This window comes from Engystomops pustulosus, chromosome 6 (genome assembly GCF_040894005.1).
Source record: "Engystomops pustulosus chromosome 6, aEngPut4.maternal, whole genome shotgun sequence".
NCBI classification, from domain to species: Eukaryota; Metazoa; Chordata; class Amphibia; order Anura; family Leptodactylidae; genus Engystomops; species Engystomops pustulosus.
In genome coordinates this window covers 4,632,934-4,652,276 of record NC_092416.1, presented here as the reverse complement: position 1 = coordinate 4,652,276, position 19,343 = coordinate 4,632,934, and the positions used below count along the sequence as shown (strand labels likewise).

General features: G+C 43.2%; 1 protein-coding gene across 1 annotated transcript in view; it reads right to left on the bottom strand.

Annotated features, from left to right (window-relative positions):
- The window catches only part of LOC140066238 (urokinase plasminogen activator surface receptor-like), a 32,479-nt gene that overhangs the window by 11,782 nt on the left and 1,354 nt on the right, over window positions 1–19,343 (bottom strand). The window contains exon 2 of the mRNA XM_072113801.1: window positions 8,839–8,952. Coding sequence (XP_071969902.1) covers window positions 8,839–8,952 — 114 coding nt within the window. The remainder of the gene's footprint in view (window positions 1–8,838; window positions 8,953–19,343) is intronic.

Genomic DNA, 19,343 nt, shown 5'->3' with positions numbered 1-19,343 from the left:
AAGACCATCCCCATCATCATAGATCAGAGTCAGAGTTGTTTTCCTGACTACAAGTTTCCATATCCCAAACTGACTGAGACTCGGCATTAAGCGGTTTCCTTTTTGTGGGAGGATCTCCCCCTGGGTCGTCATCATATTCCTCCATCATACGTTGCAGCTCTCGATCTATCTCCTCCTCCCCATCTGACTCGGACAGTACGCTGTACCTATTAGTGGTTACAGTAACATCAGCCTGACTCTGCACTTTCATTTTTGAGGGTTTTTGGACGGTGGTCCACGCACTCTCAGGTTTTCTGGTGCTTTTATCCTTCTTCCTCTTTTTAACACTATTATTTTCCCTTGTGGTTGGTATCAGTTCAGGGGAAGAGACGGGCGCTGGCTGCACTACAGGCTGCTCCACTACCTCCATGTCTCCCTCTGTGTTACCTGTCCCTGGATGGTCCGGGGCAGCACCACTAATATCTGGGGTCTCTGGCACTGTGCACACTGACCCTGACAATAGGGCCTCCTCCTCCTGCTCCTCCTCTGGTACATCTGCCCCTTCCATCAGGTCTTCATCGGGGAGGTCCCTACAGATGTTGTGCCAGGCATCAGGGCAGTCCCTATGGGGGTGACCGATCTGACCACAAAGGTTGCACCTGATGGTCTTGCAGTTGGCGCTCACATGGCCGAGGTCTCCGCACAGGGTGCACTTCACTGTGGTGCAGGTACTCGCCACATGACCGGATCTTCCACACTTAAAACATAACCTGGGCTGACCAACGTAGAAACACACACCCTTCTCTCTGCCGATAAAGAATGAGTTGGGGAGGTGATGGGTGACGTTCTGGTTCTGATGTAATTTAACCAGGACCCTCCACCCCCCGGTCCAGATCCCATCCTCATCCCTGGTCTTGGTCATGTCTGACATGAGGGTGCAATGTCTCTTAAGCCAGGTAATGATATCCTGAGGTGGGACAGACTCGTTCCAGAACAGGATGGTGACAATGGCAGTATCTAGTTTGGAGATGGGAATAAAACTAAACTTACTCCATCCCTCAGTATCTCTGTAGCGGGGTTGTTGAGCCCAGAACCGGTCCAGATTAGACATCAGCTTGAAACTAATGTCATACCCCTGTCTATCAGGCAGATTTATTACAGCCAGGATGTCGGCTGGCTGGAAACCCATCTGGGTGCACAACATGTCCCTCACCACGTGTCTCCTGTCAGGCAGATCCTCTTTGGCCCCCTTATGCCTAAACCTGACAACATTCCTCCTCTTGAAGGCCTGGCCGGTGTAATGGGTGCTGGAGGAGAAAAATGGGGAACCCCGACTCCACGCATTCCCTGATGTCTGACCCCTGTCCTGCTGTGGGGGTTGTGTGGGCTGTGGACCATCTGCACTAGGGCCTTGCTGACCACCCGGACCATGGGGCTCTGCTGCCTGTGGCGTGACTAGTGGGGGGAATTCCTCAGCTGTAGATTGTCCCGCACCCTCCACAACAACATCAGTGCTATCTGCGTCATTAGCTGCCATAGACTGCACTGGAGATGACTCCTCAGCTGGGACATTATTATGCACAGAAACATCAGACATATCAGAAACAGCAACCACAATATTAGGCACATCAGCAGCTTCATCAATATCAGCATTAACCCCTTGCACATCACAGTCCTGAATGTCCTCCCCAGAAACATCCTGCACAGCAAAGTCCTGTGGAGAAACACCCTGAGGTGCTAAGGTGTTACCTTCAGGTGCGAGTCCTGAGTCCTCCTGCAGTTTGCCTTGTGGTGTTTGCACAACTTCACTGCTGTCATCAGGTCTGCTTACTGCTGGGACTTGTGGTGCCTCACCAAGGGTTGCTGGGACTTGTGGTGCCTCATCAAGGGTTGCTGGGTCTTGTAGTACCTCACCGTGTTGATATCTTCTTTTGTATACTTCTCCCTCCTCAAAAAGAAGAGTTGCCGGCTGCAGTACTGGCCTTACATGGGACTGCTGGGTCTCAGACCTTGATGTTGACGCAGACATCTTGTCAAACCTCTGCTGGTTCCTGTAGGTCTCTCCAACTGGTCCCATTTGGTCAATAACAGACTCCATCTCCCTCACAATGTCAGAGAGCTGTTTGGCCAGGGAGTCCAGCTTGTTATCCAGCAGGTTCTGCTTCCCAGGGTTTGCTGTCTTTAGCATATATGTACAATCTATTTGTTTTTGCAGGTACAGCTTTTGTTTTTGTAAAGCATCCATCTTCCTCACCAGTGCTGGGATCTGAGCGGCCAGCTGGAGCTCCGGTGATGGCTCTGGGGGCTGCAGTTTGCTGCTGGGGTGTTGTTCTGACTTGGTTGCAGGCCTGGATCCTGTAGCCGCACCACTACTCTTTCCTGGTAACAGACCCGGTGACTTTGGTGCAAAGTCCTGTGACTTCTGGTGTTTGGAAGCTGCTGTTACTGCTCGTGGGTCACAATCTCTTGCTGGGTGACTGGGTCCCAGAGGTCTTGCAGACACAACATCAGTAGCACCTTTGGGTCTTTCCTCATGGCCGCCTTGCATCTCCTTCCCAGCCTGCATTCCCCCAGACCTGGTGCGCTCAGCTGGTAACATCACTCGCTGCTTCAGGTTCTCCTGGATTGTCTGTCTCTCCAGCGATGTCCTCCTCTGCCTGCCCGGGGTGGAGGTGGATTGTCCACCTGAGGCCTGGGATGGAGGCTGCTGCTCACTCTGCATGTTCCTTGCTTTTGGACTTTCAGGCACTTTAGCTTTACTCACAGGTACTACAATCATACTTGCAGGTTGTTTCACCAAGTTCTGACCTGAAACTGCTGGTTTTTCCACATCAAATTTCTTTGTAAAACTGGGACTGTTCACATTTGTTCCTTTCACGGAGTCTTTTGAAATCACATTGGTTGCTTGCACTGGCTGAGTAGTATTCACCAGATTAGGCCTAGAAGCCTGGGCCTTGCATGGGGAGCTTCCCCACCCAGGGTGGCCCCGCCCTGGGCTAGCTCCAGACATCCAGAGAGATCAGGAGCTCAACTAGCACACAACCTCACCTCTAGGAGGCAGGATTATAGTAGTTATATTCCTGTACATAGGAGGCAGTATTATAGTAGTTATGTTCTTGTACATAGGAGGCAGTATTATAGTAGTTATATTCTTGTACATAGGGGGCAGTATTATAGTAGTTATATTCTTGTACATAGGGGGCAGTATTATAGTAGTTATATTCTTGTACATAGGGGGCAGTATTATAGCAGTTATATTCCTGTACATAGGAGGCAGTATTATAGTAGTTATATCCCTGTACATAGGGGGCAGTATTATAGTAGTTATATTCTTGTACATAGGGAGCAGTATTATAGTAGTTATATTCTTGTACATAGGGAGCAGTATTATAGTAGATATATTCCTGTACATAGGGGGCAGTATTATAGTAGTTATATTCCTGTACATAGGGGGCAGTATTATAGTAGTTATATTCTTGTACATAGGGGGCAGTATTATAGTAGTTATATTCTTGTACATAGGGGGCAGTATTATAGTGGTTATATTCTTGTACATAGGGGGCAGTATTATAGTAGTTATATTCTTGTACATAGGGGGCAGTATTATAGTAGTTATATTCCTGTACATAGGGGGCAGTATTATAGTGGTTATATTCTTGTACATAGGGGGCAGTATTATAGTAGTTATATCCCTGTACATAGAGGGCAGTATTATAGTAGTTATATTCTTGTACATAGGGGGCAGTATTATAGTAGTTATATTCTTGTATATAGGGGGCAGTATTATAGTAGTTATATTCTTGTACATAGGGGGCAGTATTATAGTAGTTATATTCTTGTACATAGGGGGCAGTATTATAGTAGTTATATTCTTGTACATAGGAGGCAGTATTATAGTAGTTATATTCTTGTACATAGGAGGCAGTATTATAGTAGTTATATTCTTGTACATAGGGAGCAGTATTATAGTAGTTATATTCTTGTACATAGGGGGCAGTATTATAGTAGTTATAGTCTTGTACATAGGGGGCAGTATTATAGTAGTTATATTCTTGTACATAGGAGGCAGTATTATAGTAGTTATATTCCTGTACACAGGGGGCAGTATTATAGTAGTTATATTCCTGTACATAGGGGGCAGTATTATAGTAGTTATATTCCTGTACATAGGGGGCAGTATTATAGTAGTTATATTCCTGTACATAGGAGGCAGTATTATAGTAGTTATGTTCTTGTACATAGGAGGCAGTATTATAGTAGTTATATTCTTGTACATAGGGGGCAGTATTATAGTAGTTATATTCTTGTACATAGGGGGCAGTATTATAGTAGTTATATTCTTGTACATAGGGGGCAGTATTATAGCAGTTATATTCCTGTACATAGGAGGCAGTATTATAGTAGTTATATTCCTGTACATAGGAGGCAGTATTATAGTAGTTATATTCCTGTACATTGGGGGCAGTATTATAGTAGTTATATTCCTGTACATAGGGGGCAGTATTATAGTAGTTATATTCCTGTACATAGGAGGCAGAATTATAGTAGTTATATTCCTGTACATAGGGGGCAGTATTATAGTAGTTATATTCCTGTACATAGGGGGCAGTATTAGAGTAGTTATATTCTTGTACATAGGGGGCAGTATTATAGTAGTTATATTCCTGTACATAGGGGGCAGTATTATAGTAGTTATATTCTTGTACATAGGGGGCAGTATTATAGTAGTTATATTCTTGTACATAGGGAGCAGTATTATAGTAGTTATATTCTTGTACATAGGGAGCAGTATTATAGTAGATATATTCCTGTACATAGGGGGCAGTATTATAGTAGTTATATTCCTGTACATAGGGGGCAGTATTATAGTAGTTATATTCTTGTACATAGGGGGCAGTATTATAGTAGTTATATTCTTGTACATAGGGGGCAGTATTATAGTGGTTATATTCTTGTACATAGGGGGCAGTATTATAGTAGTTATATTCTTGTACATAGGGGGCAGTATTATAGTAGTTATATTCCTGTACATAGGGGGCAGTATTATAGTGGTTATATTCTTGTACATAGGGGGCAGTATTATAGTAGTTATATCCCTGTACATAGAGGGCAGTATTATAGTAGTTATATTCTTGTACATAGGGGGCAGTATTATAGTAGTTATATTCTTGTATATAGGGGGCAGTATTATAGTAGTTATATTCTTGTACATAGGGGGCAGTATTATAGTAGTTATATTCTTGTACATAGGGGGCAGTATTATAGTAGTTATATTCCTGTACATAGGGGGCAGTATTATAGTAGTTATATTCCTGTACATAGGGGGCAGTATTATAGTAGTTATATTCCTGTACATAGGGGTCAGTATTATAGTAGTTATATTCTTGTACATAGGGGGCAGTATTATAGTAGTTATATTCCTGTACATAGGGGGCAGTATTATAGTAGTTATATTCTTGTACATAGGGGGCAGTATTATAGTAGTTATATTCCTGTACATAGGGGGCAGTATTATAGTAGTTATATTCCTGTACATAGGGGGCAGTATTATAGTAGTTATATTCCTGTACATAGGGGGCAGTATTATAGTAGTTATATTCCTGTACATAGGGGGCAGTATTATAGTAGTTATATTCCTGTACATAGGGGGCAGTATTATAGTAGTTATATTCCTGTATATAGGGGGCAGTATTATAGTATTTATATTCTTGTACATAGGGGGCAGTATTATAGTAGTTATATTCCTGTACATAGGGGGCAGTATTATAGTAGTTATATTCCTGTACATAGAGGCAGTATTATAGTAGTTATATTCTTGTACATAGGGGGCAGTATTATAGTAGTTATATTCCTGTACATAGGGGGCAGTATTATAGTAGTTATATTCTTGTACATAGGGGGCAGTATTATAGTAGTTATATTCTTGTACTTAGGGGGCAGTATTATAGTAGTTATATTCCTGTACATAGGGGGCAGTATTATAGTAGTTATATTCCTGTACATAGGGGGCAGTATTATAGTAGTTATATTCCTGTACATAGGGGGCAGTATTATAGTAGTTATATTCTTGTACATAGGGGGCAGTATTATAGTAGTTATATTCCTGTACATAGAGGGCAGTATTATAGTAGTTATATTCCTGTACATAGGGGGCAGTATTATAGTAGTTATATTCCTGTACATAGGGGGCAGTATTATAGTAGTTATATTCCTGTACATAGGGGGCAGTATTATAGTAGTTATATTCCTGTACATAGGGGCAGTATTATAGTAGTTATATTCCTGTACATAGGGGGCAGTATTATAGTAGTTATATTCTTGTACATAGGGGGCAGTATTATAGTAGTTATATTCTTGTACATAGGGGGCAGTATTATAGTAGTTATATTCTTGTACATAGGGGGCAGTATTATAGTAGTTATATTCCTGTACATAAGGGGCAGCATTATAGTAGTTATATTCTTGTACATAGGGGGCAGTATTATAGTAGTTATATTCCTGTACATAGGGGGCAGTATTATAGTAGTTATATTCCTGTACATAGGGGGCAGTAATATAGTAGTTATATTCTTGTACATAGGGGGCAGTATTATAGTAGTTATATTCCTGTACATAGGGGGCAGTATTATAGTAGTTATATTCTTGTACATAGGGGGCAGTATTATAGTAGTTATATTCCTGTACATAGGGGGCTGTATTATAGCAGTTATATTCCTGTACATAGGGGGCAGTATTATAGTAGTTATATTCCTGTACATAGAGGGCAGTATTATAGCAGTTATATTCCTGTACATAGAGGGCAGTATTATAGCAGTTATATTCCTGTACATAGGGGGCAGTATTATAGTAGTTATATTCCTGTACATAGGGGGCAGTATTATAGTAGTTATATTCCTGTACATAGGAGGCAGTATTATAGTAGTTATATTCCTGTACATAGGAGGCAGTATTATAGCAGTTATATTCCTGTACATAGGGGGCAGTATTATAGTAGTTATATTCTTGTACATAGGGGGCAGTATTATAGTAGTTATATTCCTGTACATAGGAGGCAGTATTATAGCAGTTATATTCCTGTACATAGGGGGCAGTATTATAGTAGTTATATTCTTGTACATAGGGGGCAGTATTATAGTAGTTATATTCCTGTACATAGGGGGCAGTATTATAGTAGTTATATTCTTGTACATAGGGAGCAGTATTATAGTAGTTATATTCTTGTACATAGGGGGCAGTATTATAGTAGTTATATTCTTGTACATAGGGGGCAGTATTATAGTAGTTATATTCTTGTACATAGGGAGCAGTATTATAGTAGTTATATTCCTGTACATAGGGGGCAGTATTATAGTAGTTATATTCTTGTACATAGGGGGCAGTATTATAGTAGTTGTATTCCTGGACATAGGGGGCAGTATTATAGTAGTTATATTCTTGTACATAGGGGGCAGTATTATAGTAGTTATATTCCTGTACATAGGGAGCAGTATTATAGTAGTTATATTCCTGTACATAGGGGGCAGTATTATAGTAGTTATATTCCTGTACATAGGGGGCAGTATTATAGTAGTTATGGAGAAATGAAAAAATCCTTCAGCACCAGCATGAGATGAGTTGCAGTAAAAAGCTTTCTCTTTATTAAAGATCCATTAAAATGTCCATAAAGATGTATTATAGTAGTTATATTCCTGTACATAGGGGGCAGTATTATAGCAGTTATATTCCTGTACATAGAGGGCAGTATTATAGCAGTTATATTCCTGTACATAGGGGGCAGTATTATAGCAGTTATATTCCTGTACATAGGGGGCAGTATTAGTACTATGTGGGGGTTATATTATACTAGCTCCAGTATAACTGAATGTTGTTGCAGTGGATTATGGGATCTCTGGAGACTTTTGTTTCATTTTGCAGATAAAGAGATAACTTCATCTTCTGTTTGTACAAAAAAAGCTACAATTTTGTACACAATAGAAGTAGAATGATACCGGGAGCTTGAATAGTTTTGTTTTGATGCTTCTATATTTAAATATCGTGAGGACGAGATGTTTGTGGAGAAAAATAGAGAATCTCAAGAGTAGTTTGTAGTATAATTGGACTCTGCAGTCAGTGAGCGCGGGGGGAGCGCGGGGGGAGCGCGGGGGGAACGCGGGGGAGCGCGGGGGGAACGCGGGGGAGCGCGGGGGAGGTCTGCGCCGCCTCATGCTGAGGAACAGAGACTCCTAGAAGGGAAGTGCAGCCGCCTGACACCATTACTGGGATCATGCGCCTTCAAAAGATCAACCTGGACCTCACAGGGCAGAATCCGGACTGTCAGGGTCACGTGACCCCAATCCGGCAGCCCTCCGAGACCTCGGCCATTGTGACCTGATTTATCTGTTATCTGATACATTAGGGGGGTCCCATCATTAGGACTGGAGTCTCTCATCCAGCAACATGACCCCACAGGAGCGTCCAAGTCATTAAAGTGAAAGTTGACTTATTTCTGCCACTTCTACAAATCCACATGGAGAAATCTGATTAGTAAAGCAGAACGGAGACGGGCGAGGGGTCAGGGGTCAGGACTGGATGTAACGGGTACACCCCACAAGAAGGGGGTCGTCAGGCAGAACCATCCTGGTGACCCGTCTGTCCCCGGTCCAGGGCTCATCCCATTAGGTGAAGGCTGGCACCCGCCTTCCTGGCGCCTTAGTAATCAGATTTTTTGCTACTATTTATCTATTAAACATTTTTTCACTACATTTTTTTTCACTGCTTCTTCCTGGAAAAGGATCCACAGTGCAGTGACCCCGGGATCCCCGCCCCCAAATCACGGGTCATCCCCCCCCCCCCCAGAACAGATGGACGGGGGCTCCTTACCCACAATGGTGAAGGCCTGGGACATGCAGCTGGTCTGGTTGAGGGTGCAGAGCTGGGTGGACTCCTGGCAGTTATAGGGGGATCCGCTGCACCAGATACATGTCAGTGACCGACCTGCGGGAGAAGGATGAGAGCAAAACGGTAACATCCCCAAATAACCGAAATATAGGAAGCCCCCTGCGCCCTATATACAGGGTCCTCACTGCTGCAGACGGCAGAGGGAGCGGAGGGAGGAGAAGGGTCTGTCACCTCCCCGGAGCCTCTGCCGCCCTGATCTGATCGTCAACTGATTGAGATGAAGCATCACATACATCTCATTTATCTAAATTTGTATGTTTTAGCCCAGTTTGCATTTAACCGTTCACATTCTGGAGAGATTTATGTAATATTTATAGATTTCCACCCCAACTGTCCTAAAATCTATTCCACTAGTATAATGTATAAAAGATCACTACATGCAGATTATACACCACCACTAGGGGGAGCTCACTACATACAGATTATACACTACCACTAGGGGGAGCTCACTACATACAGATTATACACTACCACTAGGGGGAGATCACTACATACAGATTATACACCACCACTAGGAGGAGATCACTACATACAGATTATACAACACCACTAGGAGGAGATCACTACATACACATTATACACCAGCACTAGGGGGAGATCACTACATACAGATTATACACCACCACTAGGAGGAGATCACTACATACAGATTATACACCACCACTAGGAGGAGATCACTACATACAGATTATACACCACCACTAGGAGGAGATCACTACATACACATTATACACCACCACTAGGGGGAGATCACTATATACACATTATACACCACCACTAGGAGGAGATCACTACATACACATTATACACCACCACTAGGAGGAGATCACTACATACACATTATACACCACCACTAGGAGGAGATCACTACATACACATTATACACCACCACTAGAGGGAGGTCACTACATACAGATTATACACCACCACTAGGAGGAGATCACTACATACAGATTATACACCACCACTAGGAGGAGATCACTACATACACATTATACACCACCACTAGGAGGAGATCACTACATACAGATTATACACCACCACTAGGGGGAGATCACTACATACACATTATACACCACCACTAGGAGGAGCTCACTACATACACATTATACACCACCACTAGGAGGAGATCACTACATACACATTATACACCACCACTAGGGGGAGATCACTACATACACATTATACACCACCACTAGGGGGAGATCACTACATACACATTATACACCACCACTAGGTGGAGATCACTACATACACATTATACACCACCACTAGGAGGAGATCACTACATACAGATTATACACCACCACTAGGAGGAGATCACTACATACACATTATACACCACCACTAGGAGGAGATCACTACATACAGATTATACACCACCACTAGGGGGAGATCACTACATACACATTATACACCACCACTAGGGGGAGATCACTACATACAGATTATACACCAGCACTAGGAGGAGATCACTACATACACATTATACACCATCACTAGGGGGAGATCATTACATACAGATTATACACCACCACTAGGAGGAGATCACTACATACAGATTATACACCAGCACTAGGAGGAGCTCACTACATACAGATTATACACCACCACTAGGAGGAGCTCACTACATACACATTATACACCACCACTAGGGGGAGATCACTACATACAGATTATACACCACCACTAGGGGGAGATCACTACATACACATTATACACCACCACTAGGGAGAGATCACTACATACACATTATACACCACCACTAGGAGGAGATCACTACATACACATTATACACCACCACTAGGGGGAGATCACTACATACACATTATACACCACCACTAGGAGGAGATCACTACATACACATTATACACCACCACTAGGGGGAGATCACTACATACACATTATACACCACCACTAGGGGGAGATCACTACATACACATTATACACCACCACTAGGGGGAGATCACTACATACAGATTATACACCACCACTAGGAGGAGATCACTACATACACATTATACACCACCACTAGGGGGAGATCACTACATACACATTATACACCACCACTAGGGGGAGATCACTACATACAGATTATACACCGCCACTAGGGGGAGATCACTACATACAGATTATACACCACCACTAGGGGGAGATCACTACATACAGATTATACACCACCACTAGGGGGAGGTCACTACATACACATTATACACCACCACTAGGGGGAGATCACTACATACAGATTATACACCACCACTAGGGGGAGATCACTACATACAGATTATACACCACCACTAGGGGGAGATCACTACATACAGATTATACACCACCACTAGGGGGAGCTCACTACATACAGATTATACACCACCACTAGGGGGAGATCACTACATACAGATTATACACCACCACTAGGGGGAGATCACTACATACAGATTATACACCACCACTAGGGGGAGATCACTACATACACATTATACACCACCACTAGGAGGAGATCACAACATACAGATTATACACCACCACTAGGGGGAGATCACTACATACACATTATACACCACCACTAGGAGGAGATCACTACATACAGATTATACACCACCACTAGGGGGAGATCACTACATACACATTATACACCACCACTAGGGGGAGCTCACTACATACAGATTATACACCACCACTAGGGGGAGATCACTACATACACATTATACACCACCACTAGGGGGAGATCACTACATGCACATTATACACCACCACTAGGGGGAGCTCACTACATACAGATTATACAACACCACTAGGAGGAGATCACTACATACAGATTATACACCACCACTAGGGGGAGCTCACTACATACAGATTATACACCACCACTAGGGGGAGATCACTACATACACATTATACACCACCACTAGGAGGAGATCACTACATACAGATTATACATCACCACTAGGAGGAGATCACTACATACAGATTATACACCACCACTAGGGGGAGATCACTACATACAGATTATACATCACCACTAGGGGGAGATCATTACATACAGATTATACACCACCACTAGGGGGAGATCATTACATACAGATTATACACCACCACTAGGAGGAGATCACTACATACACATTATACACCACCACTAGGGGGAAATCACTACATACAGATTATACACCACCACTAGGAGGAGATCACTACATACACATTATACACCACCACTAGGGGGAGATCACTACATACAGATTATACATCACCACTAGGAGGAGATCACTACATACAGATTATACACCACCACTAGGGGGAGATCACTACATACACATTATACACCACCACTAGGGGGAGATCATTACATACAGATTATACACCACCACTAGGGGGAGATCATTACATACAGATTATACACCACCACTAGGAGGAGATCACTACATACACATTATACACCACCACTAGGGGGAGATCACTACATACAGATTATACACCACCACTAGGGGGAGATCACTACATACAGATTATACACCACCACTAGGAGGAGATCACTACATACAGATTATACACCACCACTAGGGGGCGATCACTACATACACATTATACACCACCACTAGGGGGAGACCACTACATACACATTATACACCACCACTAGGGGGAGATCACTACATACAGATTATACACCACCACTAGGAGGAGATCACTACATACAGATTATACACCACCACTAGGAGGAGATCACTACATACAGATTATACACCACCACTAGGCTGAGATCACTACAAACAGATTATACACTGCCACTAGGGGGAGATCACTACATACAGATTATACACCACCACTAGGAGGAGATCACTACATACAGATTATACACCACCACTAGGGGGAGCTAACTACATACACATTATACACCACCACTAGGGGGAGATCACTACATACACATTATACACCACCACTAGGAGGAGATCACTATATACAGATTATACACCACCACTAGGGGGAGATCACTACATACACATTATACACCACCACTAGGATGTGATCACTACATACAGATTTTACACCACCACTAGGGGGAGATCACTACATACACATTATACACCACCACTAGGGGGAGATCACTACATACAGATTATACACCACCACTAGGGGGAGCTCACTACATACAGATTATACACCACCACTACGGGGAGATCACTACATACACATTATACACCACCACTAGGAGGAGATCACTACATACACATTATACACCACCACTAGGAGGAGATCACTACATACATATTATACACCACTACTAGGGGGAGATCACTACATACATATTATACACCACCACCAGGAGGAGATCACTACATACAGATTATACACCACCACTAGGAGGAGATCACTACATACACATTATACACCACCACTAGGGGGAGCTCACTACATACAGATTATACACCACCACTAGGGGGAGCTCACTACATACAGATTATACATCACCACTAGGGAGAGATCACTACATACAGATTATACACCATCACTAGGAGGAGATCACTACATACACATTATACACCACCACTAGGAGGAGATCACTACATACACATTATACACCACCACTAGGAGGAGATCACTACATACAGATTATACACCACCACTAGGAGGAGATCACTACATACACATTATACACCACCACTAGGGGGAGCTCACTACATACAGATTATACACCACCACTAGGGGGAGCTCACTACATACAGATTATACATCACCACTAGGGGGAGATCACTACATACAGATTATACACCACCACTAGGAGGAGATCACTACATACAGATTATACATCACCACTAGGGGGAGATCACTACATACACATTATACACCACCACTAGGGGGAGATCACTACATACAGATTATACACCACCACTAGGAGGAGATCACTACATACAGATTATACACCACCACTAGGGGGAGATTACTACATACACATTATCCACCACCACTAGGGGGAGCTCACTACATACAGATTATACACCACCACTAGGAGGAGATCACTACATACATATTACACACCACCACTAGGGGGAGATCACTACATACAGATTATACACCACCACTAGGGGAAGATCACTACATACAGATTATACACCACCACTAGGGGGAGCTCACTACATACAGATTATACACTACCACTAGGGGGAGCTCACTACATACAGATTATACACCACCACTAGGGGGAGATCACTACATACAGATTATACACCACCACTAGGGGGAGATCACAACATACAGATTATACACCACCACTAGGAGGAGATCACTACATACAGATTATACACCACCACTAGGCTGAGATCACTACAAACAGATTATACACCGCCACTAGGGGGAGATCACTACATACAGATTATACACCACCACTAGGAGGAGATCACTACATACAGATTATACACCACCACTAGGGGGAGCTAACTACATACACATTATACACCACCACTAGGGGGAGATCACTACATACACATTATACACCACCACTAGGAGGAGATCACTATATACAGATTATACACCACCACTAGGGGGAGATCACTACATACACATTATACACCACCACTAGGATGTGATCACTACATACAGATTATACACCACCACTAGGGGGAGATCACTACATACACATTATACACCACCACTAGGGGGAGATCACTACATACAGATTATACACCACCACTAGGGGGAGCTCACTACATACAGATTATACACCACCACTAGGAGGAGATCACTACATACAGATTATACACCACCACTAGGGGGAGATCACTACATACACATTATACACCACCACTAGGAGGAGATCACTACATACACATTATACACCACCACTAGGAGGAGATCACTACATACATATTATACACCACCACTAGGGGGAGATCACTACATACATATTATACACCACCACCAGGAGGAGATCGCTACATACAGATTATACACCACCACTAGGAGGAGATCACTACATACACATTATACACCACCACTAGGGGGAGCTCACTACATACAGATTATACACCACCACTAGGGGGAGCTCACTACATACAGATTATACATCACCACTAGGGAGAGATCACTACATACAGATTATACACCATCACTAGGAGGAGATCACTACATACACATTATACACCACCACTAGGAGGAGATCACTACATACACATTATACACCACCACTAGGAGGAGATCACTACATACAGATTATACACCACCACTAGGAGGAGATCACTACATACACATTATACACCACCACTAGGGGGAGCTCACTACATACAGATTATACACCACCACTAGGGGGAGCTCACTACATACAGATTATACATCACCACTAGGGAGAGATCACTACATACAAATTATACATCACCACTAGGGAGAGATCACTACATACAGATTATACACCACCACTAGGAGGAGATCACTACATACAGATTATACATCACCACTAGGAGGAGATCACTACATACAGATTATACACCACCACTAGGGGGAGATTACTACATACACATTATACACCACCACTAGGGGGAGCTCACTACATACAGATTATACACCACCACTAGGAGATCACTACATACATATTACACACCACCACTAGGGGGAGATCACTACATACAGATTATACACCACCACTAGGGGAAGATCACTACATACAGATTATACACCACCACTAGGGGGAGCTCACTACATACAGATTATACACTACCACTAGGGGGAGCTCACTACATACAGATTATACACCACCACTAGGGGGAGATCACTACATACAGATTATACACCACCACTAGGGGGAGATCACTACATACAGATTATACACCACCACTAGGGGTAGATCACTACATACACATTATACACCACCACTAGGGGGAGCTCACTACATACACATTACACACCACCACTAGGGGTAGATCACTACATACAGATTATACACCACCACTAGGAGGAGATCACTACATACAGATTATACACCACCACTAGGAGGAGCTCACTACATGCAGATTATACACCACCACTAGGAGGAGATCACTACATACAGATTATACACCACCACTAGGGGGAGATCACTACATACAGATTATACACCACCACTAGAAGGAGATCACTACATACAGATTTTACACCACCACTAGGAGGAGATCACTGCATACAGATTATACACCACCACTAGGAGGAGATCACTACATACACATTATACACCACCACTAGGAGGGGATCACTACATACAGATTATACATCACCACTAGGGGGAGATCACTACATACACATTATACACCACCACTAGGGGGAGATCACTACATACACATTATACACCACCACTAGGGGGGAGATCACTACATACAGATTATACACCACCACTAGGAGGAGATCACTACATACACATTATACACCACCACTAGGGGGAGCTCACTACATACAGATTATACACCACCACTAGGGGGAGATCACTACATACAGATTATACACCACCACTAGGGGGTGATCACTACATACAGATTATACACCACCACTAGGGGGAGATCACTACATACAGATTATACACCACCACTAGGGGGAGCTAACTACATACACATTATACACCACCACTAGGGGGAAATCACTACATACAGATTATACACCACCACTAGGGGGAGCTAACTACATACACATTATACACCACCACTAGGGGGAGATCACTACATACAGATTATACACCACCACTAGGAGGAGATCACTACATACACATTATACACCACCACTAGGGGGAGATCACTACATACAGATTATACACCACCACTAGGGGGAGATCACTACATACAGATTATACACCACCACTAGGAGGAGATCACTACATACACATTATACACCACCACTAGGGGGAGATCACTACATACAGATTATACACCACCACTAGGGGGAGATCACTACATACAGATTATACACCACCACAAGGAGGAGATCACTACATACACATTATACACCACCACTAGGGGGAGCTCACTACATACAGATTATACACCACCACTAGGGGGAGATCACTACATACAGATTATACACCACCACTAGGAGGAGATCACTACATACACATTATACACCACCACTAGGGGGAGCTCACTACATACAGATTATACACCACCACTAGGGAGAGATCACTACATACAGATTATACACCACCACTAGGGGGAGATCACTACATACAGATTATACACCACCACTAGGGGGAGATCACTACATACAGATTATACACCACCACTAGGGGGAGCTAACTACATACACATTATACACCACCACTAGGGGGAGATCACTACATACAGATTATACACCACCACTAGGGGGAGCTAACTACATACACATTATACACCACCACTAGGGGGAGATCACTACATACAGATTATACACCACCACTAGGAGGAGATCACTACATACACATTATACACCACCACTAGGAGGAGATCACTACATACAGATTATACACCACCACTAGGGGGAGATCACTACATACAGATTATACACCACCACAAGGAGGAGATCACTACATACAGATTATACACCACCACTAGGGGGAGATCACTACATACAGATTATACACCACCACTAGGAGGAGATCACTACATACACATTATACACCACCACTAGGGGGAGCTCACTACATACAGATTATACACCACCACTAGGGGGAGATCACTACATACAGATTATACACCACCACTAGGGGGAGATCACTACATACACATTATACACCACCACTAGGAGGAGATCACTGCATACAGATTATACACCACCACTAGGAGGAGATCACTACATACAGATTATGCATCAACACTAGGAGAAGATCACTACATACAGATTTTACACCACCACTAGGGGGAGCTCACTACATACACATTATACACCACCACTAGGGGGAGATCATTACATACAGATTATACACCACCACTAGGAGGAGATCACTGCATACAGATTATACACCACCACTAGGAGGAGATCACTACATACAGATTATGCATCAACACTAGGAGAAGATCACTACATACAGATTTTACACCACCACTAGGGGGAGCTCACTACATACACATTATACACCACCACTAGGGGGAGATCATTACATACAGATTATACACCACCACTAGGAGGAGATCACTACATACAGATTATACACCACCACTAGGGGGAGATCACTACATACAGATTATACACCACCACTAGGGGGAGATCACTACATACAGATTATACACCACCACTAGGGGGAGATCACTACATACACATTATACACCACCACTAGGGGGAGATCACTACATACAGATTATACACCACCACTAGGGGGAGCTCACTACATACAGATTATACACCACCACTAGGGGGAGATCACTACATACAGATTATACACCACCACTAGGGGGAGATCACTACATACAGATTATACACCACCACTAGGGGGAGATCACTACATACAGATTATACACCACCACTAGGGGGAGATTACTATATACAGATTATACACCACCACTAGGGGTAGATCACTACATACAGATTATACACCACCACTAGGGGGAGATCACTACATACAGATTATACACCACCACTAGGGGGAGATCACTACATACAGATTATACACCACCACTAGGGGGAGATCACTACATACACATTATACATCACCACTAGGAGGAAATCACTACATACAGATTATACACCACCACTAGGGGGAGCTCACTACATACAGATTATACACCACCACTAGGAGGAGATCACTACATACAGATTATACATCACCACTAGGGGGAGATCCCTACATACAGATTATACACCACCACTAGGGGGAGATCACTACATACAGATTATACACCACCACTAGGAGGAGCTCACTACATACAGATTATACATCACCACTAGGGGGAGATAACTACATACACATTATACACCACCACTAGGAGGAGGTCACTACATACAGATTATACACCACCACTAGGGGGAGATCACTACATACAGATTATACACCACCACTAGGGGGAGATCACTACATACCCATTATACACCACCACTAGGGGGAGATCACTACATACACATTATACACCACCACTAGGAGGAGATCGCTACATACAGATTATACACCACCACTAAGGGGAGATCACTACATACAGAATATACACCACCACTAGGGGGAGATCACTACATACAGATTATACACCACCACTAGGGGGAGATCACTACATACACATTATACACCACCACTAGGGGGAGATCACTACATACAGATTACACACAACCACTAGGGGGAGATCACTACATACAGATTATACACCACCACTAGGAGGAGCTCACTACATACAGATTATACACCACCACTAGGAGGAGATCACTACATACACATTATACACCACCACTAGGGGGAGATCACTACATACACATTATACACCACCACTAGGGGGAGATCACTACATACAGATTATACACCACCA